At 50.8% G+C, this 27,355-nt stretch overlaps 1 protein-coding gene across 2 annotated transcripts in view; it reads left to right on the top strand.

The window, feature by feature from the left end:
* Positions 1–27,355, top strand: part of PAQR5 (progestin and adipoQ receptor family member 5) — an 85,934-nt gene that overhangs the window by 55,486 nt on the left and 3,093 nt on the right. The window contains exons 3-8 of one of the 2 annotated variants that reach the window (XM_058541961.1): positions 2,825–2,952; positions 5,931–6,136; positions 10,296–10,422; positions 17,900–17,996; positions 20,148–20,289; positions 23,558–23,805. In XM_058541961.1, the coding sequence (XP_058397944.1) occupies positions 2,825–2,952; positions 5,931–6,136; positions 10,296–10,422; positions 17,900–17,996; positions 20,148–20,289; positions 23,558–23,799 (942 nt within the window). In that variant the 3' untranslated portion in view covers positions 23,800–23,805. Of the gene's footprint in view, positions 1–2,824; positions 2,953–5,930; positions 6,137–10,295; positions 10,423–17,899; positions 17,997–20,147; positions 20,290–23,557; positions 23,806–27,355 lie in introns of those variants that run through there. The other variant, XM_058541962.1, reaches the window with a different exon arrangement.

Below are 27,355 nucleotides of genomic sequence, written 5' to 3' on the forward strand. Positions count from 1 at the left end.
TCAGACTGGTTGTGAATACAAAATTGTTTTCAAATGTTTCGTTTGTTGTTTAGATTTATGTAGCATGCGTTCTGTTAAGATCCACTAGCTGCAAAGTGCTTGGCTAAGGCGGGAGCAGGAAGATGGAGAACGTGCCTCGTTCCCGTGCTCAGAGGGGCTCGGACCTAGCAATGTGGCCTAATAAACCCGGGTTCAAGTTGGAAAGGGGAGGGGCAGGTCAGAACATTGCTGGTTTGGGACAGAGGGATTTCCTTTCTCTTATCCATCGTTTATCCATCTGGCCTTTTTTTGGAGGGGCTGCTTTAGTCCTGCCGCTATGGCATGGTTAATGGGCTTCCCGTCCATGTCTGGGGTCAGGATAGCAGGTCAGAGGGAAGCAGCTTCTTTTAATCTGGGCCTGGCCTGGCGTTGGTGGTAAGGTATCCTCCCCAGGTCTGAGGCAGATTCTTGTGTGGTCACGTTGTCCAGTTTGTGGATTTCCCAGCCCCTCTGCTCCCCTCTGGCTTTGACTATGTCAGCATCCTCTCTTGCCTCCCAGAATGCAGGGTCCAAAGAGAGAACAGAGGTCACTCCCTGAGTCACCCGGGGCAAAGTGTAGGTGGTCTCCCCCTCTGCCTCCCATCCATCCCCAGCCCACCTGTGGCCGTCACTGTATCCGAGCTGTCTTGCAGCGCCCCCTGCTCCCTCCCTGTGGGCCACCACTCCCACATGCCGAGGGCTCTGCAGGCCCCTTGTCATGGGATCCCCTGCTACACAGGATCTGCTAAGCTCATTCATATGAAGGAGTGAGTAATTAATACAATTGCTCCTTTCTGGAGTCTTTGCATTTTGACAAGAGGCCAATGCTTTAATAAAAAATAAAAGGAAGAAAGAAAGAAATGTGAGAAGTAGAATGATAGACCCATAGTCTCTGCTGGAGGGTCTTCCGCATGCCCACCAGGCACACGCCAGCCTCCTCACATGGATCAAAGGCTGAAGGCCATGGGCCTGTTTGCCTCCCTGTCAGCAGCCCTGGTGGGGCGGGCAGCTGCAAGCCAAGATTCCTGCCACCCATTAGAGAAGCCTGTCCACTGTGAACGCGGACGTCAGCAGAATTGAACAGTGGATCAAAAACTGGAACAAATCGCTTTAATTAGCTAAGACCAAAGCCTAATTCAAATAGTATTTCTTCACTGGACCATGAACCAACTTCATGATTAGTTGACCAGTTTAACTCAGGATTGAACTGAGAAGGGACGTACTGACCATCCAGCTAGCTGACGCCTCCCATGTCATAGGTGAGGACGCTGAGGCCGAGAGTGTGGCCAAGGTCACAGGGCACCTCAGTGGCCCAGATATGACTCTTTACTCAGATAACCTCTTACTGTCTCCACTATTCCATGTGCCCTCTTGACTCAGGACCTCAAGAGAGAGTACAAGTTATGTTATATATTGTGTGTTTTTGAATCGAGGTCCTCTTAGACTAAGAATTGGTAACCCAAATGAGAGATGGATGGCTAGGTGGGAATTCCCGCAGCCTTCCATTCCTCCCACAGGCCTAGAAAATCAAAGGGAAACCTTTACAATTTATTGTGACTCGATTTATGTTATGATTACTATTGTCATCATTGTTATTATTTGCCCCAATTAACCTACTCATTTATGATTTACCTTCCAAGGTTATACAACATTCATCTAAATCAGTGGTTCTTAACTGGGGGAGACATTTGCCCCCAGGGGACATTGGCAGTATCTGGAGACACTTTTGGTTGTCACACCTTGGGAGGGGGGCACGGTGTGTGCTACCGGCATCTATTAAAGAGAGGCCATTGATACTGCTAAATGATGCATAGGACAGCCCCTCACAACAAAGAATTATCTGGCCCCAAATGTCAGTAGTGTCAAGATTGAGAAACCCAGATCTAAATCAACACAAAGGGAAAAAACCTCCTGCAAATCCTGCCACCTCAACAATGAAACTTCGCTTTTCTGTGTTCCTCCCAGCCTCTGCCCCACCATGTCTACTTAAATTCCCATAGTTTCTATAATCATGGCAGGAATACGATTTACATTCTACTTTTTTTCTACTTAATATTGCATCGTGTGCTTTTGTCAATCTTGCCCGGTCTTCACAATTACCGTTTGTGATGGACGTAATGCGGTCCTCCAGGCAGGTTGATCCCCTGTATTTGACCTGACTGGCCCAAGTTTCTCAATGGGGATGGTTACTGAGAGACTTGCCAAGTGGGCTGCACGGGGTGGGGTGGCTGTGCGGGCCCTGCTGTGGCCAGCCTTCTCCTCTACCTCGGCCCAGGCTATTGCCATCATAGTCTTCATCATCAAAAGGCCTTTATGAAGCGCCTTGGTGAATATATCCCAGCACCGGGGGATCTTCTGCAGAGATCTTCCCACCAGCCCCTGACATCTGGGGCATGTTGGCTCGGACAGACAGCATATATGTCAGCCAACCACGAAGGCATCCGAAGACCGGGCTGTAGGCCCCAGGCAGAGGGTGCAAAACCAAATTCTTAGGCGATGTTCATGACAAGAGTAAGTGCATCTGGGAATGCCAGAGAGGCTGGATTCTCAACGGGAGCTAGGGACTGAATTCCCTCCTCCAGCTCGCTGTGGGCTTCTTGAAGGACATGGGATTTTAGAAGCTACAGGAGGGAGGGAGGAACAGAGGGGAACAGCTTGACAGGCCAAGGACTTGGGGTCAAGTGCTCCAGGCTCAAGGGTACAAGTGCACAGCCTGGGAAACTAGATGCTACCGGAGGGGCTCCTCCTGAGACCTTCCCGCCACCCTCTCGTCTCACCTCTGTGCCCCTTTCTCTTCCCCCTGCAGGTGTTCCATGAGCAGGGCATCCTCTTTGGCTACCGACATCCACAGAGTTCCGCCACTGCCTGTGTCCTCAGCCTTTTCCAAATGACCAATGAGACTCTCAACATCTGGACTCACTTGCTGCCTTTCTGGTACCTTCCAGGCCCCTTGACTGGCCTTCTCATTGAGGAGCTCTGGGAACTGGGGCTTCTTTGAAACACAGCTGGGTTGGGAGGGCTGAGATTCTATGCTGGGATTTTGGGGACTCCCCCGTGGTGCTGGGTGTGGAGCTGGGGTGAGCTTTAGGGCATGGATTGCGGTAGGATTCGAGGGGCTCCCGGTGGCTCCCCAGTCTTTCCCTGCTCCTCTGCTCCAGGGCCTGACTTGATCTTCTCCCTTTCAGTCTTGGAGGCTTTCTGGGTCTTCCAGAAGCCCTGGTTAAAATGTCAGGAGCTTGAGCAAGTCACTTAACCTCGCTGAGCTTCACATTTTCCCATCTGCGAAGCAGAGCGACAGTCTGCACCTTCCCCGGGGGTGCCGTGAGGATTATGGGAGACGACATTGGAAAAAGCCTCGGCACAGGGCTGTGGGTGCCCCGTAATCATTCTGGAACCACAGCAGCTGTGAGGCACTTAGTCAGGCAGCACTGTAATGAGCAGCTAAGAGCAAATCTCTGGGGAGCCGATACGCAGAAATGGGAGTTGCCAGGAAGGTGGGGGCCAAACACCAACTTCACACACTTCATGCAGGTGCATAACAAGGGGAGAGAGGAGAGTGGTGACAGGGTCAGAACACCGAATCATAGTATGTCAGGGCTCGGAAGGACCTCAGAGGTCATGCAGGCCACTGTCGCACTGAGACTACCAGTGGCTGACATTGATGTGGCCCAGAGAAGGGGGTGGCTTGCATACATACACATACACATGTCAAGTTCCGGCACAGACTAGCCTCTGGACACCCCCTCTCAGACATGTCGAGAAGTCAAGATAGTAGGAGGGACCCCAGGGTGTCAGAGTGGAGATGGGCCCGAGGAAGGCAGCCTGCTTGATCAGAAGTCAGAAGGCAGGCCCAGGGCCACAATGAAGGGGAAGGCTGTTTGGTGCCAGGACTCTCCCCAGGGAGAGGAGGGAGAGCTTAGGCTTGGGGTGGAATAGGGCCGTCTGTAAAGAATTCCTGAGGCCTCTAGACTGGTCAGAGTGGCAGCAAGATCCTGCTCCAGGAGGCTGTTGGTCGTTTTAAATTTAAGTAAACCTAAGAAAACTTAAGTAAAAAGTCTAAATGCTGATAAATCATAACTTGCAGAAGGGAATAGAGTCAGTGTCTGCCCATGGCCCCTCTGCTCCTGCCTGGAGTCGCCAGATGACCTGTTTCTTGTCGGTCCTCCCAGAGCTCTTCTAGCGACGTGGGCATCCGTGACGTGTGAGCACCCAGCCCCCAGCTCCTTCCTCTCCCCGCTCTTCCCTTGCTCATTTCCCTCGGAGATCTCTGTCTGACCCACGTGCCTCTCAGGCTTTTGAACAGCTGCGTGGTGTTCTGTTTTGTGGATGATTTAGGCTGTTTTAAGGTTTGTGCCTGTACAAAGAGTGCTGGCCTGACCATCCTTGTTTGTGGGTCTCGAGCTCCTGTGCACGGATCCCTGGGGTGACTTCTTGGCTATTTTGTAGCTGAGCCACACTGGCTGAGGCGCCCCACTGCGTACGACACCCCTACACTGCCAGGCCCCAAGAGATGATCCCATTGAGCAACACACAGTAGCTGGAAGGTCTTGGGAGAGCCTGGAGTGAGATGCCCTAAGGAGCTGGGACTGGGGAATGATCTTGAGACGATGAAAGGATATATTTTGAGGGCTGGCCGGGTGGCTTAGCGGTTAAGTGCCTGTGCTCCGCTACTGGTGGCCCGGGTTTGGATCCCGGGCACACACCGACGCACGACTTCTCCGGCCATGCTGAGGCCGTGTCCCACAGCAACTAGAAGGATGTGCAACTATGACAGACAACTATCTACTGGGGCTTTGGGGAAGAAAAAAAGGAGGAAGATTGGCAATAGATGTTAGCTTAGAGCCGGTCTTCCTCAGCAAAAAGAGGAGGATTAGCTTGGATGTTAGCTCAGGGCTGACTTCCCTCACACACACACAAAAAAAGGATATATTTTGAGAAAGGGCGAATAGGGTAAGTTTTATTTCTGCTGGGACAGGAGGAAAAAGATTACGGGGTAGCCAGAGGATTTAGTGACCCTCCTGGGTTCCTGTGTGAAGAGCTTTGTCGTCTCCTGCCCTGGGAGAGTTAGTGGGAACAGGGGCCGGCTTTCTAGGAGCGGTTGGTGGAAGTGGGCAGCTCTGCGGGCAGGACCCCCCTGCGTGGGTTATCGGTGAGGCGGGTCTGAGGCAGAACTGTGGGGTATCTGTAGAGATGGAGCCCCAAGATCTAGGCTCAGCGTGGGACGAGGCCACTCAGAAAAGTGATTGTGATGTTAGTGGAGGAGGAAGGAGGAGAAGGTCCTGTTGTCTTCTAGACTTTCAAGGCCCTACCTGGGGTACTGCTTCTGTTTGAGGAGCCTGCCTGCAAGGGGGACATAGACAAACCACAGGTGGTGACAAGGCCAAATGTGGATCCTATGAGGAATGGTTGGATGCACTGGGGTTATTGAATGTAAAGTTCAAAGAGGTGGGGAGGAGTTATGAAGACCGCCTTAAGATACGTGGTTTTGATGGTCCTGATGGGGAGACCTAAGGCTAATCAAATGGAGATAGATTCCCGGAAGAGAGATGTCAGCTCAGCAAAGAACTTTCCAACACTCGGAGCTGCCTTGGGAGGTGGTGAGCTCCTCATCCCTGTAAGCATGCAAGCTAAGGTTGGCGAATCACTTGGGCAAGATGCTGTAAGAGAGATTCTGTCACCACGAGTGGGGGAGGGACCTGGACTAGATAAACCCAAAGGTTCTCTTCTTGCCCCTCCTGCTCATTTCCAACCGAAAAAGGACCCTACTCACCCTGCCTCCCTCACGGCGTTTACCAAAGTGAGATACACAGGGATCAGTTATCCCCAGGGGAATGGAAGGCAGGAGATAGTCAGGTGAGGAGTATAAGAGGAGGCCCAGCCATGGAAGTCGAGCGGGCCATGCTGTGTTCCAGGTTCTTCATGTGGAGGTTTGTGACTGTGCTGTATGTGACAGACATCCAGAATGACAGCTACTCCTGGCCTCTGCTTGTGTACATGGGCACCAGCTGTGTGTACCCCCTTGCCTCTAGCTGTGCACACACCTTCAGCTCCATGTCCAAGAACGCCCGGCACATCTGCTACTTCCTGGACTACGGCGCTGTCAACCTCTTTGGCCTGGGTACGTGGGGCCCTGCCTCTCCCTCCCTCCCTGTCACTGGGCTCCTTCCCCTTTCCCTGGCAACTGGGGTCACCATTAAGGTTTGATGGGCTTGCAGAAGAGTCATGGGAATGCCAGTGTCTGTCCAGGTTCCGGATGAGTGTTTTGTAAGAAACTTGTCCAGAGGTGTGCTGGCACATGTGTAACAGCTGCTTCTCTGGGGACATCTGTGGAGTTTGATGATTTGTGTGGTGTAAATACTCCCACCACAGCCCACTTCAAGCCACCAACAGGACATCACTGAACACGGCGGGGGGAGAGAGACGTAGCACACCATTACATAGTAATTCCTCTATACAGATACGGTAATTGAGTATTTATTACTTTTGTTAATATGATTTATTTAATTGTAAGTTTGTCATTTAATTTTTAATGATGGCCGTGTTTAACAGTTGGCTCACAAGTTCTCTGACACTGTAACAGGGTGAGCCAACTCCGCACAGCCGTGTTGCCCTGTTGGGCCTGGCAGAGAAGAGGGATGGGGTCCCGAACCCCATTTGTCGAGAGGCTTAGGGGAGTTGGAGATTGGCTCACAGTGCCCGGGAATAGTGTGGGGAAACCAAAGCTCGTGAGGTTGGGTGTTGATTGACACTCCCATCTCCTCGTGTTTTCCTTTAACTCTGATGCCCCCTCCTTCCGTCTCCTCTCCTCTCCTCTCCCCCAGTGGTGGGCGTCCATCTCTCCTCACATCCTAGTTCTAGCCTCTTCTCCCTCCTGATCCTGCTCCAGGTGTGAAAGCAGTGTCATTGTCCTCCCTTACCCAAGAAGGTGTCTATGAGGAGCCCACCTCCATCCTATTTCTTCCCCTCTCTTCCTTCACAAGTTACACACACACACAAACACGTACAGACATACAAACACATACACATGCACACAGTACACCTGTACACACACATACACGCACATACACACATACGTACACATATATACACATGCACCTACACACATATATACACACGTACACAGAGTCTTTACTGCCTCACCTCCCGCTCCTCAGTGCTCTGCTGCCCAGTCCCCACTGTTCACTAAAACTGTGGTTGCTGAGGCCCTGCCTCCTCCGGACTCCCAGAGTCCATGCAGGCTTCGTGGGCTCTCTCTCAGGCCTTTGACGGGGCCCCTCTGTGCTCCTCAAACCCACTCCCTTCCTCTGGCCTCTGTTGCATCACTGCCTCTGGTTCCCCTCCTACCGTCCATGTTCTCATGCTCTGTCACTGGTTCCCCTTCCTCTGCTCTCCTCCATAGGTTGGTGAGCTCAGAATCAGTCCTTGGACCTCTGATTTCACATGGTCCAGCTCCCTGGGTGATCACCATCCCCTAACACCCAGGGACGAGGCACTCCTCACCCCCCTCTCTAGTTTAAACTGCCCACCTGAAGTGCATGTCACGTAGAGCCCTGTGACTGGGACTGGCCCTGTCCTCCCTGCCCCTGCCCCTTGCGTTTATTCCCGTCAAGTTAGAAATCTGTCACTATTCCTCAAATTCCCCTCCCTCTCGCTCCTCCTCACCCATCCCACTTCCACCATCCTCTGGAATCAGTAGCAAGTTCAGCTGAGTCTCTCGTGCATCTTCTTCACTTGGTTCTGCCCCATTGGCTTGGCTCAGACCCTCACGCTAGCACTTCCAGCCAGCTGCCCCAGGGAGGTTTCTACAACACCTTCGGACCACGGCACCCCTCGCACTTAAAACCTTTCAGGTTCCCAGTTGCCTGGGCTGAAGTCCAAGCTCCTTAGCCGTACGCCTCCTGTAGCCCTCAATCGCCTCCCCCAGGCTCATTTGTGATAAGAGCAAGCCTTCTGGAGTGATCACTACGTGGCTCCGTGCTGAGCACCTGACACACATCATGAGGGGTGGCATAATGCTGTGCTTAGTGGCCTGACTGTCACCACCCCCTAATAGTTATATGCTCTTGGGCAAGTTTCTTAACCTCTTCAAGCCTCAATTCTCTCATCTACAAAATTGGCATAATATCTTCCTTGTAGGCTGTTATGAAGATTAAACGAGTTTTGTAAGTGAAGCATGTCAGACAGCGCCTGGCACTTAGTAAGCATCGAGGGTGGCCATTACCACGATCATCCTGTTAGCCCTGACGTCAGTTCCCTGAGGTAGGGACTATCGTTATGCCCCCGCTGTAGGTGAGAATGATGAGCCACAGTGAAGGTGCATTACCAGGTCACACAGCTTGTAAATGGCAGACCCAGGACCCCAGGAGCCTCAGGGGCCCTGCCTGTGGCTTCCTCCACACCCCCAGGCTGGACCCACCTCCATGGAACTCTGGCCCCCAGCCCTGTCAGTGATTCCTTCATTTCTGCTCCTCACTGGGAACAGCTCCCTAAGGACCGACGTGTCTTGCACATTTGGTTTTCCAGCCCGTAGCGCAGTGCCTGACGTGGGGGTGCTCAGGAAACATGGAAGGAAGGTCTAATCAGTTGAGAGAGCCCATGGATTCCACCTGGGACCCCCAGCTCCGTTGTCTGCAGCCACCCCTCCTCCCCTTTCTCGCTCCTCCATCCCTGTGGAAACCCTCAGTCCCTGGAGGGGGGCATTTGCTCCAGCTTCCTCTCTGACTTCCAGCTGCCCCTCCCTCTGGGCTGGCCTAGGCACTTTCACTAGGTTTGGGTCATCCTAATCCCCCACTCAAAAACCTGGGGGGTCCCTATCACACGAAGGAGGAAGTTCACTTTCCCTGGTCTGGCATCCAGAGCTGTCTCCCGCTCCTGCTCCCTGGAAAGCCTCCCTGCCCTCAGGCACCTGTCAGAGTCCCCCATCTTCCAAGGATGTTTCCAACATCAGCCCCTTGCTGGATGCCCGCCTCTCCTGAATGCCCACCTCACACTGGAACCTGCCTGGAGGCGCTGATCCATTTTGCTTCCCACTGTAGTTTTTGGCAGGGTCTGAGGCTCCCTTGCTCTCGTATTGCCCATGGAGCTTGGCACACACCTTGGCCTCGGTCAATATAGATAGGGCGAATGCGTTCTGATCCAGATGGAAACCTCCTCATAGTATCGGGCTGAGAAAAGAGACTGTCTGCTCGCTGGAATCTCACAGGCAGCCTGCTGGCGTGGTGAGCACTGTACCAAGAGGCAGTGATTCTTGGCCCTTTCTGCCTATGTGACCCTGGGAACGTAACGTCACTTGGCTTCACTAGACTCCATCTGTTGAATGGATCAGAGGCAGAGGTTGGACCTGCGTGGCCTGAGGCCTATTTCAGCCTTGAGCTAGGATTCCAAGGTTCGCTATGTCTTTGGAATAACAGGTGACCTTAGGCCTGATCCCTCAGGCCCTAGGCTGACAGGCCTGTGGCTGCCTCTCCCAGAAGGACCTCAGCAGATGAGGGTGCCTGGAGAGGCCATCTGGTCCAGGCCGCTGGACACACTTGGCCCCTTTGAAAAGGATAGTAATCTCCCCTGCTCTCAAATAAAAGCTTCAGCAGACAGGTCTCTAGAACGTCCTTAGGTAACCCTTCTCTCACAAACCCCAAAACCTAAAACAAGACACCGAGGCCAGCCTCTTACGCCCAGCCTCTCAGCTGGCCGGGCCCCCAGCCCACTGATGTGATACGCCTCACCTCGGCAAGGGCCCTCCCTCCCCCCAACATTGATCTGTCCACTAGGAGCACCCATGTCGTCAGGCAGGTGAGATGTGCATACTCAGAGCAAAGCTGAGCACACCGGGGCTGTCATGGGCCATAGCACATGGTTAAAAGCAGGGACTGTTGCTGAACTGCTTGTGTTTGAAGCTTGGCTTTGCTGCTTTCGAACAGTGTGCCCCCAGGTGAGTTACTAAACCTCTCTGTGCCTCTGTTTCCTCATCTGTAAAATGAGGATAAGTGCAGGATTTATGTCAGAGGATGGTTGTAAAGATGCTGTGAGTTAACATGTGTAAAGCCCTTGGAGCAAGGCTGAGCTCATGGTAATCTCAGGATAGGATTTGGGTAGGCAGAGAAGGGAGAGGAGGACATTGGGGGAGGGGTGATGATGGCCTAAGCAAGGCAGGAGTGGCAGGACTACTCATGGTCTGTGGGGATGATGAGGGCTCAGCCAGATGCTGGGTTGATCCTCCCAAGGAGTCCAGACAGTGCTGCGTCCTGGCTTCTTGCCCACAGCTGCTTTTCCTTCCCCAGGCTCAGCCATCGCCTACTCTGCCTATACGTTCCCCGACGCGCTGGTGCGCACCACCTTCCACGACTACTACGTGACCCTGGCTGTGCTGAACACCATCATCAGCACCGGCCTCTCCTGCTACTCCAGGTACCTGGCTGCTCTGTCCCAGGTGGCACGGGGAGGGGGCCGAGCTTGTAGCCCCATGGACTCTTGGAGGGGACAGCGGATGAGGCGGGCTCAGCGGAAAGGGCGTTTGGGGGCCTGGGACTCAGTTCCAGATGGACTTCCTGTGGCCGGGCAGGACCAGCTTCACGGGCACACAGCCTCTGCAGTCGCTCGGGGCCCTGCCATCAGGAGGGCTGCACACTTGGTTTAATGCTCTGCTGTTGCTGTCTTGAAATTCTTAATGATTTTTGAACAAGGGGGTCCCATACTTTCATTTTGCACTGGGCCCTACAAATTATGCAGCTGTTCCTGTTGCTGGACAAATCACTTATCCTCCTTGAACCTCAGTTTGCTTATGTATAACATGGGTCCAACACATCTACCTTGTGAGATGGATGTGAGGATTACAGGTAACGTACACAGAACACCTGGCACGTAGCTGGCCCTGAGCAGGTGCCCCATAAGTGAGCAGTCTGCTCCAGTGACTGAGTGGGCCCGCCTCTAGATGTATGTGATGAGTGACAGAGGATATTCAGATGTCCGACACATCCCCAGGGGAAGCCCCATGGCCATGAGTCACACTGGCTCTAACTCCATTTTTTTTCCTTTTCACTCAAGATAGCTCATTGGAGTGTTGGTGCAAGAGACATTGTTTTAAGGATAACTACTCTGGTTTAATCAGCTCTTTGTAAAAGTGAACTGCCCAAATGCTCCAGTTCCCTAAATTACTTAGGAAACCTCTCACACGGTGGTGTCAGGGCGACAGCCCGGTCTAGATGGTGCCAGGACGCTGGGTGCGTCCTGGGCTGGGGCCTTCAGTGGGTTAGGAAAAGCACCAAGGCAGCCTGGCAGGTCACACCTGACCTTCCATCCCCCCGCCTGCGATTCCTGTGAGCCAGTTTGCCGTCTCCCTATTAGACAGCAGCAGGCCTCGAAGAATTATTATTACCTGCAGCCGTCCAGCCTCCCCTCCCCAGGAGAGGGAGAGATATGCTTCTGTAACTTCTCTGCAGTGATTTTGGGTCCAGCTTTCTTTGCGTAACACTTAGGTTTTGTGGGATCGAGAGATAGGCAAGTTTCACAAACTTGACAAACTGGTTTTCCTTAGAAATAAAAAAATAGATTCTTAAACAGCATCAGGAACACCTGCCCCAGCTTGCCCTCCACTTATCTGTCTGGAGACAGGTTGGAAGCGTGGAGTTGCTTTGCGTGGGAGTGAGTCTCCTTTCTGGGCACAGTCTCAACACTTGGTTTTGTGCTGCTTCATCCCATGGAAAGGCCTGGGGGTGGGAATGGGGGGTGAACTCTCTCTTCTCTCTTCCTGGACATCACAGAGCTCCCCTAAAGCTGTGAGGAGATAGGGTCTGCCCATAGGGGTAGAAAACAGAATCAGGTCTCCCCATTTCCTCAAGGACTCTGGTGATTAAAAGCTCTTTCTGAAGCGCGGCCTCCGTGCCAGGCCAGAGCTGTGAGGGCTGCACAGAGGATGGGGAGGGGAAGAGATGGGGTCTCTACTTGGGTGAGACAAGGCGTAACACACATAGGAAAGTAACAATGATGCTAAAAAACAGCCCTAGAGAGATGACGCATGCCCCGCGGGCACAGTGCTTGGATGTGTGGGCTCACAGAGGGGCCTGGTCCTCTGTGACACACCTGGATCTGGTCCTTGGACAGTCATTGTCCTGTATGGTTAGCTCCTGCAGGGCCATGTAGCTCTGATATTTGGAAGTTAAGATCAGAGGAAGGTGAGCACTGTGGGCTGAGGGCCAGGGAAGTCTTCATGGGTGTGGAAGAAAAGGTCCCAGAGTTCATGATCTAGGATTGCTTCATCATGAGCTCCTGGTACAAATTCTTGGAACATTTGCTGCCTCTTTTTTTTTTTAAGCTTCGTGAATCACCTCTAAGCCACCAGGGTAGATTGTTTTCTTCTAGCCAGGTGTCCTCCCTGATTGTTCAGATACAATGGATGGGTCTTTGGATATGGCATGCCTGTTACCTTTGGACAAACTTGTATGGCAGGGCAGGTCGGCCAGGAATCTCTTAAATGCCCATGTCTGGGGGCCTCTCTTTTATCAATGAAATGGATTATTTCTGTTTATTTATAGGGCACATCTGTGGCTATTCCACATCCATCCATCCATCCACCCATCCATCCACCCATCTCTCCATCCATCGCTCGACCCATCCATCCATCCACCCATCCACCCACCCACTCACCAATCCATCCATCCGTCCGTCCGTCTATCCGTCCATCCATCCATTCACCTACCCAAATATCTATCCATACATTTATTCATCCATCACCACCCATCCATTTATCCATCCACCTACCCAACCATCCATCTGTCCATCCAACCAACCGCTCAACTTTGCTTAAATGCCTACCACGCTCTAGGCATCATGTTAAGATCTGGGAATACCAGGAGGAGTGAGGCACAGTCCTTGCCCTCAGAGTGCAGTCAGAGAGGCAGACTGCAGACCCCCAAAAAGCCCAGATGGAGTCATCGTTTCCTCTAAAGGCCGGGAGAAATGGCCTTCAGAGTGTATGTAGCATTACAGAATGTAACATTAACAAATAATGGCAATACAATATGACACCTGCTTGGATACACAGGGTTCTGAGAAGTGGCATTAGGGAGTATTGAGGGAGGTTGAATACTTTAGCTGGAGAGGAGGGAAGGGCCTTGTGGGCAGAGCGAACAGCCCGGTCAAGGGTGAAGGGGCCGGAGAGGATGGGACCGCATTGGGAGACAGCAAGGAGCTTCTGAGCTGCCAGAGCCGGCAAGGCTGGAAGTGCCTAGAGAGGGGCCCCAAAGGCGGGACCGCCTGTGCCCACTGAGGACTGGCCCTGTCTCAGGAAGGACAGTAATCTTCCTGGGAAGACAATTCCGTGGACTTGAGGGGCTTCCAGGCATGTTAGCAGCCGCTGAAGTGCGGCAGGGGGAGGCAGTGCTGGAACAGAAAGGGCGAAAGGGGGCGAATGCCACGTTCTCGGAGCCAGAGGGAGAGTGGGATGTCCCATTCCTGGGGCCTGTCTGCTTTCCTTCTCACGGGGCCTGTTTCCACGCTGGTGGCGTCCCTGCTCTTGCAAGGCCTGTCCTGTTTGTTTGCGTCTCCTGCCTCCGTGTTCAGTGTCTGAGGAGGGAGAAGGATGACTCATGTGCAGGGAGAGACTCGGGCCCTGATTAACTTCAGGAGAAGCAGGTGGAGAGGAGGGCAAGGGCCATCTGGAGGCCTGGATTTCACAGACTTGCTGTGTGGCCTCGGGCCAGTCTCGGCCCTCTCTGGGCTTCGGTGTCCACTCCTTAAGCAAGGGCATCTGAGAAGAGGTCTTCTGGGTTCCTTCTGGTTGGGGCATTCTACAGTGCCAGTGCTTCCGTGTCTTTTCCAAGATTCCTCTTCTTGCCTCCTTCCTCCCCCACACCCACCCCTGCGTCTCCCTCCCGCTCCATCAGTCCGTGGTGTGGCCAAGAGAGAACCACCTTCTCCTTCCCTGAGCCCAGAAGGAGACCATGAACCTCAGTAGTAGTTTTTAGTTATTGACGTGCTTACCGGAACATCATGGTCTAAATGGCGCTCATTCCATTACATCTCATGTCCTTAAGGTAAATCTCCACATAGAGAACCATGGACTCCCTTAACTGAGTTTTAGTACTTAGTATCATGGAATTTAGTTCAAGTGAACATGTTCCAGAAAACTGCTTTCTTGTCTAGAGCATTTGAGAGGGGAACTGAGAGAATGTGTGACCTCTGTGGCTCTAGGAGCAGGTGGGGGTGATGAAGACCTGGCCTGCCATGCCTGCCGAGCACCCACACGCCCAGGAAGGCGTCCTTGCTCGCCAGGAACGTTAGTTACGTAGTGTTTGCTGCACATCACAAGTCACTGTAGGTACTTTCTTGTTCATCCATCCAAAGCATCCAACCGTTGTTTTTTTGACAAATATTTACTCAGTGAAATGCCTTTTGGTTGGTGCTGAGGGAGAGAGATGAATTCTTATCCCTGGTGGAAAGTGAACTGCTCCCTGAGAGCCAGAGCGGCATGGAGCAGCCTGGAAGGGGGTTTGGAGACAGGAGGCTCAGCAGACACTGGTTCTCAGACACATCTGGAGGTCAGAGGGCTCAGCCAGATGACAAAGTACCGCTAGGGCCAGGGCCAGCATACGGAAATGTCCATCTTCCTGCCATGTCACCCATACAACAAAATAGCCATAACCACCCCTCTCACACACAGACCTCTGCAATAGAATGATGTTTCCAAAGGCCTGCTAGTTTCAAGCACTAGTTCCAGAATTCACTTGCAAATCCTTCCAGCTTTGTTGCAGTAAGATTTATCAGGTTTTAGAATAGACTGGTATTCCATCAACCCTCTCTTGATGGAAGCTTGTCCCAAAATCCAGTCTTTCCTGCCACCCTGGTTCTAGGCAGAGGAGGCCTGACTCCCTGTAAACTGGCCCCTCAACCCTGGGGGCAGGGACTGCTATCCCAGGCTTGGAGACTTTTAGGCGTGGGGTGCTGTGGAGGATTCTGTGACTCTCGCCCCTCCAGCTGGTAATCTCTGGCTGTGGCGACACCGTGTGGCCTGATCTGGAATTGCACCTTGGTAGTGGGAGGCTCCTCTATGTGGCTGCTGGCCCTTCTGCCTTTAATTCTCTGTTGCTATCTCTTTTCTCTTCTGCTTTTTCTCCTTTTTTCCCCTGTAGACTCGGCTTGGCAGCTGGAGAGGCTGGTTCGTTTGCCCCTGGGGAAGTGCTTTATCAGGCCGGGCGAAATGTTGTCTCAAGTCACAGGAGGTCCATGCTTTGGGGGATGGCCCTCGCCAGCCAGAGCCGGCTTTCTTCCTGTGTAAGTGGCCGCAGCAAGGGCACGCTTTAACAGTGAGCCTCTATTAGCCCAGAAGTGGTAGGCGGTGGCAGCGACCGGGGAAGGAGGGAGCGGGCTTGCCGTGTTGGACAGGGTCTGCCAGGGGAGACTGAGAAGGCTGTCGAGACGGGCCTGTTCTTGGGGTTCTGTTTCCCGCCTGGGGCAGAGGGGGTGCAGGTAAGGACAGAGGCTGGGTAGTGATCTGAGGCCACGCAGTGGTGGGAGTGTGAACCTTGGGAGCCAGACAGCCCTGGGTTTCTTTTTTTTTTTTTAGATTTATTTATTTATTTATTTATTTGTTCCCCCAAAGCCCCAGCAGATAGTTGTATGTCATAGCTGCACATCCTTCTAGTTGCTGCATGTGGGACGCGGCCTCAGCATGGCCGGAGAAGCGGTGCGTCGGTGCACGCCCGGGATCCGAACGCGGGCCGCCAGCAGCGGAGCGCGTGCACTTAACCACTAAGCCACCGGGCCGGCCCAGCCCTGGGTTTCAATCCCAGCTTTGCCTCTTATTAGACAGGTCCCCTGGAACCGTCTGTACCCTCCTATTCCTATTTTCTGGTACCACATAGCTACAAGATGGGGAGGGGGAGAGAACAGATCCCCACAACACACAGTTTTTTAAAAGCTGCCATTTAGTGAGTGTTGCTCTGTGCTGCACAGTTGTAGGCACCTTGTATTATTTCATCAAATCCCTGCAACAAGCCTGTGAGGGGGGACAGTTGTTGTCCCTGTGTTACACCCCAGGATTCTGAGGAGCACAGAGTTTATGTAACCTGCTGGGGTCACATGATCACGAAGGGCAGAGAAAGGATTCGAACCCAGAGTGTCCAGGTCAAACAGTGCATGCAAAATCAAGGCACTGTACACCGCACCTGGCCTGGGGGTTGTGGTTTACTCCAAGGCTGCGGTTCTTGTTTGGGGGGGTGATGATTTGAGGTCCCTTATTTCTCTTTCTCCTCCTTGAGCTTTTCTTCCTTCTCTACCCGATGCCCGCCGTGTGCTTCTCTGATTTACAGGCAAGGTCAGGAAAGAAGGAGAGACGTGCTGGTGAACTTGAGTGAAGTGGGGGCTTGTCTTGGTGGCCATGAGGCTTCTCGGGGCCCACAATGGCCACCTCTTACCCCTGAACAGAGATCCCCATGCTCGGCTGCCCTGAGGACTAGGCAGAACACACCTGCCAGAGGACGCTTCTGAGCTGGGTGTGGGGGATCCAGACCTGAGCAGACCTAACTCCTGCCCTTGAGGAGGGTTCCCCAACTGCCTGGGAGGCGGATGTGGGAGTCTCTGCCATGTCGCACGCCCAAGAATACGGGCAGAAGTGGGGTGTGTAGTCAGCTGACTACACTGGACAGCCCTGCCAGGGGAAATGGGCCTGGGCTGGGGGGCAGCAGACCATGTTGTGGGTAGAGAGAGGAGGTCTGCGGGCTGGGACAGGGGGTCTGGGAAGCAGAGGTGGGGAGCAGCAATGGGACACAGAACTGTCCCTTCCAGAGAGCGTGATGAAGGACAACTGTGGGGAAGACTGAGGGCTGAGTGCCTCCATTGTCCTCCAGACCACATTAGAGCATCCATCCCAGCAGCCTCAGCACCCTGGCTCTGCAACCCCCCCATGTGGGGGCCTCTGGCCTTGCCCTGCAGCCTGTGAGCACCAAGGGGGGACCCAGCCCTTCACAACACTCTGTGATATTGAAGTGGGTACCTGCCCTGCACCTGACCTTGGCAGATCAGCCTGGGCATCAGCACTCCCTCACCTGGGCCCCAGTTCAGGGCTGTGGTTTGGTGTGGAGATTCTCCCTGCCCCTCCCGTGTCCTCCCTGCCATCGGTGCTGACCCGCTCCCCATACCCTCAGCTGCTGCTGCCTCCCCATGCTGGGCCCAGCCCAGCTGAGGCCCCATCATGTTCTGTCCCGGACGACCTGCCTGTCTTTGACAGTCAGACCACTCATTTTGATGTTGGCTTCATCTATCTTTGGGTTGGAGGCAGGTGGGGGTGGTGATGGAGGAAAGAAGCAAAGACCACGTTTAGTCAGTTTCCCTGGGGCAGTATCCCTGTGTGTGGTATTAAATATTCTGGAGATCTCTCAAAGTGATTAAACACCTGAGTGAACCCAGGCCTTCTGCACAGTGATCACCCAGGCGGCTCTGACTACTAAGACATCTCAACCTTTACAGATGCGCTCGCCCAGGAGCCTGTGCCCCTGCGGCCACCTGTGCCCCACACGTCCCCTGTCCTGGTGGCTCCTGGACTCCAAAGGCTCTTGGGCAGTTGGATAAGTGGGCCCTTGAAGGGCTTCTTCGGCCCATGCTCCTCCTGGCCTCATATGGAAACCTCTGCTCATCATGGTGCGGTGCCAGGAGATGGTTTCCCCTGAGATCTTTTCACGTCTGGGGTTGGCTCCCTGCCACTGGGGTGGGAGAAATGGAAAAGGCTGGTGGAGAAGCTGCTGCCACAGGAGGAGGTTGTGCAGCAACGCTTGCCTCCTGCTGACTGCTTGCTCTGGGTTATTTTTAGTGCGTGTGTGTCTGTGTGTGCGCGCGTGTGATTTACTGAAACTCTTTTCATTCCCATCTCTCCCTCCTCCCTTCCCCAATTCAGGTTTCTTGAAGTCCGGAAGCCCAGGCTCTATAAGATGCTTCGCGTCCTTGCCTTTGCCTATCCCTATATCTGGGACTCCGTCCCCATCTTCTACAGGGTAAGGGCCCGGTTCCTCTGCTTGTTGGCAGCATCAGGGAATCATTTGTTTCCTGAGCTCCTGGGGGTCAGAGCACCACGCTGGTCACTGTAGGACACGTGGGAGTTGAGACCACGTGCTCCCTTACTGGCACTCGCAGAGTAGTGAGGAGACGGCATGAACACAGAGGTCCTGACAAACCGTAGGAGATGCTCCAGTGGCCAGCACTGACTGGGGGCTCAGGAGCAATCAGGGAGGGCTGCAGGGAAGCAGCCTGGGGTTTAGTAGAGTGACCAGGAGAGCTGGCTCTGGAGGCAAATCTCTAATACTTACTCGCTGCAAACCTTTGGGCAAGTTATCTACCATCTCTATGCTTTGCTTTCTCTCATCTGTAAAATGGGCATGGTAATAACACCTCCTTTCATCAGGTTGTGGGGAGGATTACCTGAGATAACGTGTAAAGTGCTGGCTGGTGCCGAGAGTCCAATAAATGCATTATTATATATTATCATCAATTAACAGATTATTAGTAGTGAAGGAAAAAGCATGAATGATGGTCTTAAAGGAGAGATTGGAGTTAGATGGAGAACACAAAGGAAGAGGGTGTAGATGAGAAGACAAGAAGGGGGAAAGTCCATGTACTCTCAAATCAGATGGACTTGAGTTCAAATCCCAGTCCCACTGCTCACTGGCTATGTGACCTTAGGCAATGCATATAACTTCTCTGAGCCTCAGTTTCCTCATCTGTAAATGAGGCTAACATAACCTCCTTCACAGGGGGGTAAAGGGGATTAATGAAATCAACAGATCAATGCCTGGCACATGGCTCCACCAGCTGGGGCGTTGAGCACGTGCTCTGTGCTCCACCTGTGTGGTCCTGGGGGAGACCCAGAGATGGGTCTTCCCCGACTCCTTCCTCAAGGACACAGACCACGCACAGGAAACCAGAACAGAGAGAATAAGCCGGTCAGATGTGCTACCAAATCATGCAGCACAGATTCTGCATTATTACGAGTGCTGTGTGCTCCTGATGCCTGGCTGCATCAGCCATTGGGCAGTGCCAGGGGGCGGGGCGGTCTTATCCTAAATGGAGATGTTGATGAGCACACAGGTTCTGGAATCAGCCTGCTGGGATCCAGATCCTGACTTCACTACTAATTAGTGGTTTGCATTCACCATCCTGCCCAGCTTCCTCATCTGCAAAATGGGGGCAATAGAGTCTGCCTTATGACAGTTGTTGAGGCTCCGACAAATGATGCAATAAAGACCTGGCCTAGTGCCCTTGGTAAGTGGTGGCTGCTGGTGTTATTTACAACAATAATACGAAAACTATACTGAACTCCAAAACAGTATAATGGCTGTAATTAATACTTTTCGATGACTCAGAAGGCCTTCCAGGGATTTCTAGGCCTTAAAGCCTTTATTAGGAGCATCAGTTCAGTGGATGTGCTGGTTAGAAGTGAGTTCAAGTGTGAATAGACCACTTTTTTGACCTTTTTTTTTTTTTTTGTGAGGAAGATCAGCCCTGAGCTAACATCCGTGCTAATCCTCCCCTTTTTGCTGAGGAAGACCGGCTCTGAGCTAACATCTATTGCCAATCCTCCTCCTTTTTTTTTTTTCCCCAAAGCCCCAGTAGATAGTTGTATGTCATAGTTGCACATCCTTCTAGTTGCTCTATGTGGGACGTGGCCTCAGCATGACCAGAGAAGCGGTGCATGGGTGCGCGTCCGGGATGGAACCCGGGCCGCCAGTAGCGGAGCGCGCGCACTTAACTGCTAAGCCACGGGGCTGGCCCAGAATAGACCACTTTTTACTAAACTCATAGTTACTCCCAGAAGAAAGCATAGCAATGTATCTAATAGGATTTTTCTTTCCTCTTCTCTTCTTTTGTTTTCCTTTCTTTCTTTCTGTCTCTTTCTTTTGTAATTAAATAACCCAAAGACTCTCATTAGCATGTGGAGGATTAAAATACAGTTGCCTTGGGTCTCAGTTGATCCCACTCAGAATAGAAATTCTGCTCACACAGTTCCTGAGAGTTCCGTTTTCTAGCTTCAGGTCTGAGGAGGTGAGGGCCTGGCCTGCGGAGGCCGCACGCCTGTGCAAAGATATCTGCCGTTGATGAGAAGGAAGAGGCTCCTCCTCAAGACCTGATGTTTCTTTAAATACCCGCAGCTATTCCTGTTCCCGGGGGAGAGTGCACAGAATGCAGCGACCTTGTACCACCAGAAGCACATGGCCATAACCCTCCTGGCCTCTTTCTTCTACTCTGCGCACCTCCCGGAGCGCCTGGCCCCCGGACGCTTCGACTACGTCGGTGAGTCTGCGGAGGCCCTGCTGCCCAGCCCTCCCTCCTGCCTGGGGAGGGTTCCGTCCCTGACACCAGTGCATGCAGTTGCTAAAGGGAGGCAGGGGCAGGGGGAGAAGCAATTCTTTAGGAAGTTCTCCAGGCACAGGCCAAGGGGAGTGAAATTGTGAGTTGACAGAGGCCAGGATGTACGTAGCCAGTGAATTGTCAGGTAGGTGGGGGAGGATGGAGAGCAGGTAGGTCTGGGATTCTAGAGCATTCCTACGGGGTATGGGGTTAGGGGAGTCCCATTATTATCTAGAATGTCAAATCCCATTATTGGATGAACACTGAGGGCAGCCCTGGAAGAGGAAGAGGAAAGACAGGGTGCAGATGAGGCTACCAGATGGCAGGGGGCTGTGTAGAGGAGGGGAACTTGTCTGTCTTTGTCTTGCTCAGGTTGATGCGATGGGGCAGGGAATCATGGTAGAGAAGTGGTGCTCAGGTATGGTCCCCGGACCAGCAGTACCAGCATCATCTGGGAAGGTGCAGATTCTCGGGCCCCACCCCAGACGTCCTGAACCAGAAACTTGGTGGGTAGGGCCCAGCACTCACTCAGAGGCTGTGTGATTCTCCAGGTGAGCCGGAGCTCACTACAGTTAGAGAAGTGGCTCAGTGGAGAGGAGGTGTCAGAGCCACAGGCGTTTACACCTGCTGGGAAGTTCCCTCCCTCTCTGTCGAGGAAAGTGGGGCGGGTGCTGCAGAATGTCTCCTCCACGCTGGCTCTGGGACTGGCTGGAAGAGGGTACCCTTGCATCATGTCTGGTGAGGCTGATGAGAGCTCCTTAGATAAGCTATCATGGGGGTCCACGGGTCAGTCCTTGTCCCCACATGGTGGGCAGGAACCTTGGTTCCTCCGAAGCCCATTTCGTCCAGTTTTCCACCTCCTCCCACCTAAGACGTGTGGCCAGATCTGCTTTGTTCGCTCTGATTAGAGTATTGTCTCCCTTACTTATTTGCTCCTGCCAGAAGGGATTACAGCTAGTAAAATGCTTAGAGGGCAGATTTCAAAAAAGGAGGGAGATGAGAGGGTCAGGGAATTGGCAGCTGCCTACAGGAACTCACCAACCGTGTCCACCTCCCCAGCCCCACCTGGATGAAGTAGGGGTGGCTGTGCATGAAGTCTTGGGGCTGCAGGGAAAATGGCCCTGGACCTTATTTTGCCAACTCCCTGGCTTCTTAATAACATTTTATTCATTCGCCTCTATCCCATCCTCTTGCGCCTAGGGGTACAGAGCAGAAAAACACTCCTATGGGGGGAATTTGCCAGACAGCAGTTAATGACAGATCTTTATGTTCACAAAGGGTTTGGAAAGTTCTCTGTCCTTAAATAACAGAGTCTCCGGATGTGGGGCTCTCTCTCCAGAGCCAGCCCCAGAGCCCCAGCCCATGTGGGAAGGGCCAGGACCTGCATGGTTAGCCTTGGCCCACAGGAAGCTCCTCCCTATTCCTGTCAGGCAGGATTGGTGAAATCACTCTTCCTGCCTCAGCCACATTTCAGATGCGTCCACTGCTCATGGCTCTTCCCATCTTACCTCATGCCCTAATGGAGACAGGTTTGAGCCTCAGTTGGTGAGCCCAGCTGTCACTTCTCTCTGCTTGGCCCTGTGCCCTTGGAGAGCACAGCTCTCTGCTGGATAAGGAACCACTGTGCTGCATCAGACACAGATTTGGAAGTCATACACAGCCCACTAGTGTAGCTTGAGTGAGGCAGGGGTGGCACCTCCAGGCACACCTTCCTGGGGGACGGAGACTGGGGCGCTGGCGGGCGCCTCCCTGCTGTAGGATCTCATCAGCCACCCACTTGAGAAGGCTCAACTCTCCTGAATGTTTATTCCTAACTCTGCTCCTGTTGAGTAGTGCAGGTGACCAGGCTGGTTCCTTCCTGGGACATATTTGTTAAATACTTACTCTGGGACAAGTCCTGGGGGTATGACTCCAAACTCTTTTTTTTTTTTTTTGTACTGAAAGAGTATCCTTATTTAACTCTCATGTTGTATTAGTTTGCTGGGGCTGCCACAACAAAGAACCACAGACTGAGTGGCTTAAACAACAGAAATTTATTTTCTCACAATTTTGGAGGTTAGAAAGTCTGAGATCAGGATGTCAGCAGGGTTGGTTTCTTCTGAGTCCTCTCTCCTTGGCTGGCAGATGGCCCTCTTTTCCATCTCTCTTCACATGGTCTTCCCTCTGTGTACCTGCATATCAGTGTCTAATCTCCTCTTTTTATAAGGACACCAATCATAGTGGGCCCCACCCTAGTGACCTCATATTAACTTGTCTCTTCAAGACCCTCTCTCCAAACATGGTCACATTCTGAGGTCCTGGGGGTTAGGACTTCAACAACATATGAATTTCGGAGAGGGAGACACAATTCAGCCCATGACCCATGTGGTCTTCTCATCTCACTCCTGGTTTTTGAGGGTTGTCCCCCAAAGCAGTCCCCAGCCCTGGGCAATGGACTTCTTTTGTCACCAACCACCAAATCCGCATGTCCCTGCCCACTCCCACCACCCACTTGTGGGCTCCCACCCTCTGTGGAGGCATACCAGGTGAGCTGGGGTCCTGCAGGTCATGGGGGAGGAAGAGCTCCTGGTCATCTCTGGGATTGACCACTAGGAGGGAGAGGACCACCTTGTAAGTGGCCAACAGAAAATGTAGCTGGCTTCTCTTTTGGCACTGAAGTCAGAATCTGAGCGGATGAGCCTGCCTCTCAAGAGATGACCTTTGCCAGAACATGAGGCCCAACTTTTTCATGTGAAAAACAGGACTGGTGGACAAGTTGTTTCAAAAATGGATTTGGTTTGCTCTGATAGCCTTTTTATTTTTCTCACATTACATTTTAAAAATAAATTTATTGAAGCATATTTTACATATCACATAATTCCCTAATTTCAAGTATACAATTCAATAGTATTGTTAATAAATTTACCACATTGTACAGCCATCACTACAAATGAGTTTTAGAACATTTTCATCAGCCAGTCAGATCCCTTATGCCCATGAATGTTAATCCCCATTCCCACCTCCTGCCCGAGGCAACCACTAATCTGCTTTCTGTCTCTATGGATTTGCCTTTTCTGGACATTTGATGTCAATGGAATCATACAATATATGGTCTCTTGTGTCTGGCCTCTATCACTCAGCATAATGTTTTTAGCATGCATGCCATGGCATGTATCAATAGTCCATTCCTTTTTATTGCTGAGCTCAGTGGCCTTTTGTGTGTTTGCCATAGGTCACAGTCACCAGCTGTTCCATGTGTGTGTGATCCTGGCCACACACGTGCAGATGGAAGCCATACTTCTGGACAAGACTCTGAGGAAGGAATGGCTCCTGGCCAACTCCAGGCCCCTGTCTTTCCCTCAGATAGCTGGAGCCATACTTCTGTGCCTTGTCTTCAGCCTCAGCAACATAATTTATTTCTCAGCTGCTCTGTATCGGATTCCTGAGCCAGAATTACGTAAAAAAGAAACATGATTCAGATCATAAGCTTTTTGTGCCAGATGTCAACATTAAGCTACAACGTCTGAACCACCTAAGCTGGTGGCATGGTACCTATTTGTAATGGCCTAAAACATTCATAATGATTGGCTTCTTGGCATTTTTGAGTGGGTTCATGTCAATAAGGTATTTAACTGGGGAAATTTCTCTAGATTTGCACTGATTCTGTATGTGTGATTTTCAGAGAGGAACATGGGTTCAATTAAGTCCTCGTTCAGACAAATTATTAATATTTCATTAAGTTTTAGATTTATTTAAAACAGATTTTTCTATTCTATTTAAACAGTTGGATTAAGCACACTAGCGTTTTAGCTTTACTATTAAACAGTTGGATTAAGCTTTATGAATATGGTTGTAGTATTGCTCTTTGAAAATGGAACTTGCTTCATTTGATGAGTTTCATGTTGCAAAGTCTCTCTGAAGAGCTCCTGAAGTGGGAGGAGTATGAGCTGGAAAGGTCAGTGGGGGGACCTAAGAAAGAGGAAGTTGGGTCTGTGGGAGCCCTGGGGACTGGGAAGGCATTCCAGAAAGAGGAGACCTGGTTTGGGGAGGGGTCTTCTTCCTTTCCTCACCTAGTGAAGAGAATGAATAGAAAGAGAGTCCTCTTTTCCTACAAGTCCATTGTGCTTCAAAGTGTAATTTCCCATGTCATTGTAGATTTGAATTTTCTTAAAAGCCCACAGCCTATGGGTGGCTGTCATAAGTTCTGTTTTGCTGTTTTCTTGTTGCCAGTTAGATGCTGCAAAGTATTATGCAGTGTAGGTAAAAGGTGTTACACTGTGGGAGTTGGCTGAGTTAATCCCAGTTGGTTGTGCTAGTCTGTCACCTGTATTTGGGGTATGCTATATTTGGGAATGCCATACATTTGATGTTGCTTTAGCATTTCAAATATGCTGCAAAATGTAGTGTTCATGTGCAGAGGATGCTAAAGACCATGCCAAAGTGTTGGTCAAATGTCGTGATTCTCAAGCTTTACAGTGGATCAGACACACGTGGTGAGCCTATGACAAATGCAGATTCCTGGGGCAGACCAGGAGATTTTGCTTTACTGGTTTAAAATGTAGGTTTCCTAGAGGAGATTTGCACTGGAGCAAGTCCCCAGGCAATTCTAATGCAGAAGGGCCATGGGCCAAACTTGAAGAAATGCTGGTGTCATGAATTCCAGAAGACTCTGGGCCTCTCAGCTTTGTTTTGATTAATCTAATTATCAGCAACTCACCACCTAAGGATGTGTTCCCTGGTTTCTACTCTGCATAGTACTAAAACACTGAGCATTTTCTCATCTGTTGCATTACTAATTAAAGTTCAGTATTTCATGGTGTTTTCAGGGAGTACAGAAATGCTGATGCAAAGCAATTTTTAGAGGCATCAACCCCTGATCTGCACTTGCTAATGACTTAGGGGGCCATCCATCACAATGCGGGCTCCTCTTTGCTGACTCAGGAACACTCCCATATCTTAGAATACTGACTTTATGGTTAACTGGCCCTGACATTTGAATGGCCTTGTAAATAGCTCATCATCCAATCCTCTGAGGACAAGTAACAGTTTAGATTGGATGAGAGTGGTCAAGAAATATGATTTCATTAGTTTTATTATCTGTTTACTTCCTCTGGGGGAGGTAGACTGATAAAATTATATGGGCTGGTAAATTTTTGGTACATTAATTGCAAGCTGCATGACAAAATGTTTTTCTGGCAACAGTCTGACATCGTTAGTAGAATTTTACTCCAGCAGGGTCCATGGACTTCCAGTTCATCTTATTGTAACTTCTTTTTTATGGTCGAAAAAGGTACAAAGTTTAAAGTCCCTGTTCTAGTAATGCCAAAGACATGAAGGCTCGTAAATTCTCTTATTCGTAGCGAGTAAAATAATGTTGTTCGTTAAGCTCAGAAATAGTTGAAAGATAATGGGTGATTAATTTGAAGGACTTTTAGATTATTTAATCTTTGGTTATATTGCTTTTTCATCATACTTAATGATGAAAATGAAATGTGAAATCAGCAAAATAAGACCAAGTGTTTCATAATTTTTTTTTTTTTTTGGTGAGGAAGATCGGCCCTGAGCTAACATCTGTGTCCATCTTCCTTCATTTTGTATATGGGATGCCACTACAGCATGGCTTGATGAGCAGTGTGTAGGTCCGCGCCCGGGATCTGAACCTGCAAACCCTGGACTGCCAAAGTGGACAGTGCGAACTTAACCACTACGCCACTGGGCTGGCCCTATCGTGATGTTTTTATAAGTTTGGTAAACTTAGTCCCATGGTATACTTTTGGACAGTGTTACAAATTAAAACTTTATAACAGTTTGCAGTACACTGGAAGCTTCTAATGTGGAGTGAGAATGGGTTCAAATATATTAATTATCATTAAGTAGTAAGTCTACCGTGGGCGTAGTTTTGCCTCAGCCATCCCAGAAAATTAAAAAGGTTGGCAGTGCATCAGTGGGAGACCTCACTGGGAAGATGCCTTTTAGGGTAGCGGTTCCACAAAAATTTTTTTTGGTGTCTCAATACACTTTAGACATGTGCCATACTCCCATTGGTAGCAATTTGCTCACCATGCCACTGTCTCAAAAGGGATTATGTAGAGGGCAGGCACACTGCTAGTGGGATGTCCCTCTTCCCCCTGCCTTTGCTGGAGAAACACGACTCTAAACTTACCAGACATTATGTTGTGATAAAGCGTGAATGGGTTTGAATGAGTCAACTGTATCCCCCTTTGCTCACTGTAGAGTTTCATTTTCCATTGCTCAGTTTTTAGAGTAACTCTCCATCTTCTTTCTAAAGAAATGAATTTGTCATTGTTGATTAGAATTAGAAGTGGGAAGGTTAGAAACCTTTTTAGTGCAAAGTGATTTAAATATTTGGTCTGCTGCAATCTCTGTCCAAGTGTTTATTGTGGAATCCTGCTCATAGGAGAGGTTCTGAGGAAGGCGTAGGGGAATACAATGGTGTTGTCAGATATGTTGCAGAAACCCTTCATTTGGATCTACTGTGTCCCAAATTTGTTTTGGCCATGATACCCTTCTTATCTGAAGCACCTATTAACGCTGTATTAACAACACTTTATAACATATTAGTTGACTGCCAGCCTCTGATTTTCTAGTCAACAATCCATTATGGATGAAAAGACAAAGACCCATGTCCAAACTCAGAGATGTTCTTCCAACTTACACTAGTGTCTGGTTTTCTTAAACTGTGTGGGAGGAAAAAAGAAATAAAATTTATTTATTATAATAAAGTTGTCCTGTTTCCCACTTGATTTGGTTATGTTTCACCTGCCACACTGCAAACATGTTCATTCATCATGAGAGGGACATTGCTGTATACATGTGCATTCCTCATTCATTCAGTGAATATTGATTTAGTGCCTGGTGTATATAGAACCAACACGGTCCTCAGAACTGGGGATACGGAAGTGAACAAAAGCCACGCTGTCCCTCCCTCACGGAGCTGGTGTTCTGATCGGTCAGTCAGACAAGATAGATGGATAAATTCAGAGAGTGGTAAGTGCTATACAGAAAATAA

The sequence above is a fragment of the Diceros bicornis genome, chromosome 5 (genome assembly GCF_020826845.1).
Source record: "Diceros bicornis minor isolate mBicDic1 chromosome 5, mDicBic1.mat.cur, whole genome shotgun sequence".
Taxonomy (NCBI): domain Eukaryota; kingdom Metazoa; phylum Chordata; class Mammalia; order Perissodactyla; family Rhinocerotidae; genus Diceros; species Diceros bicornis.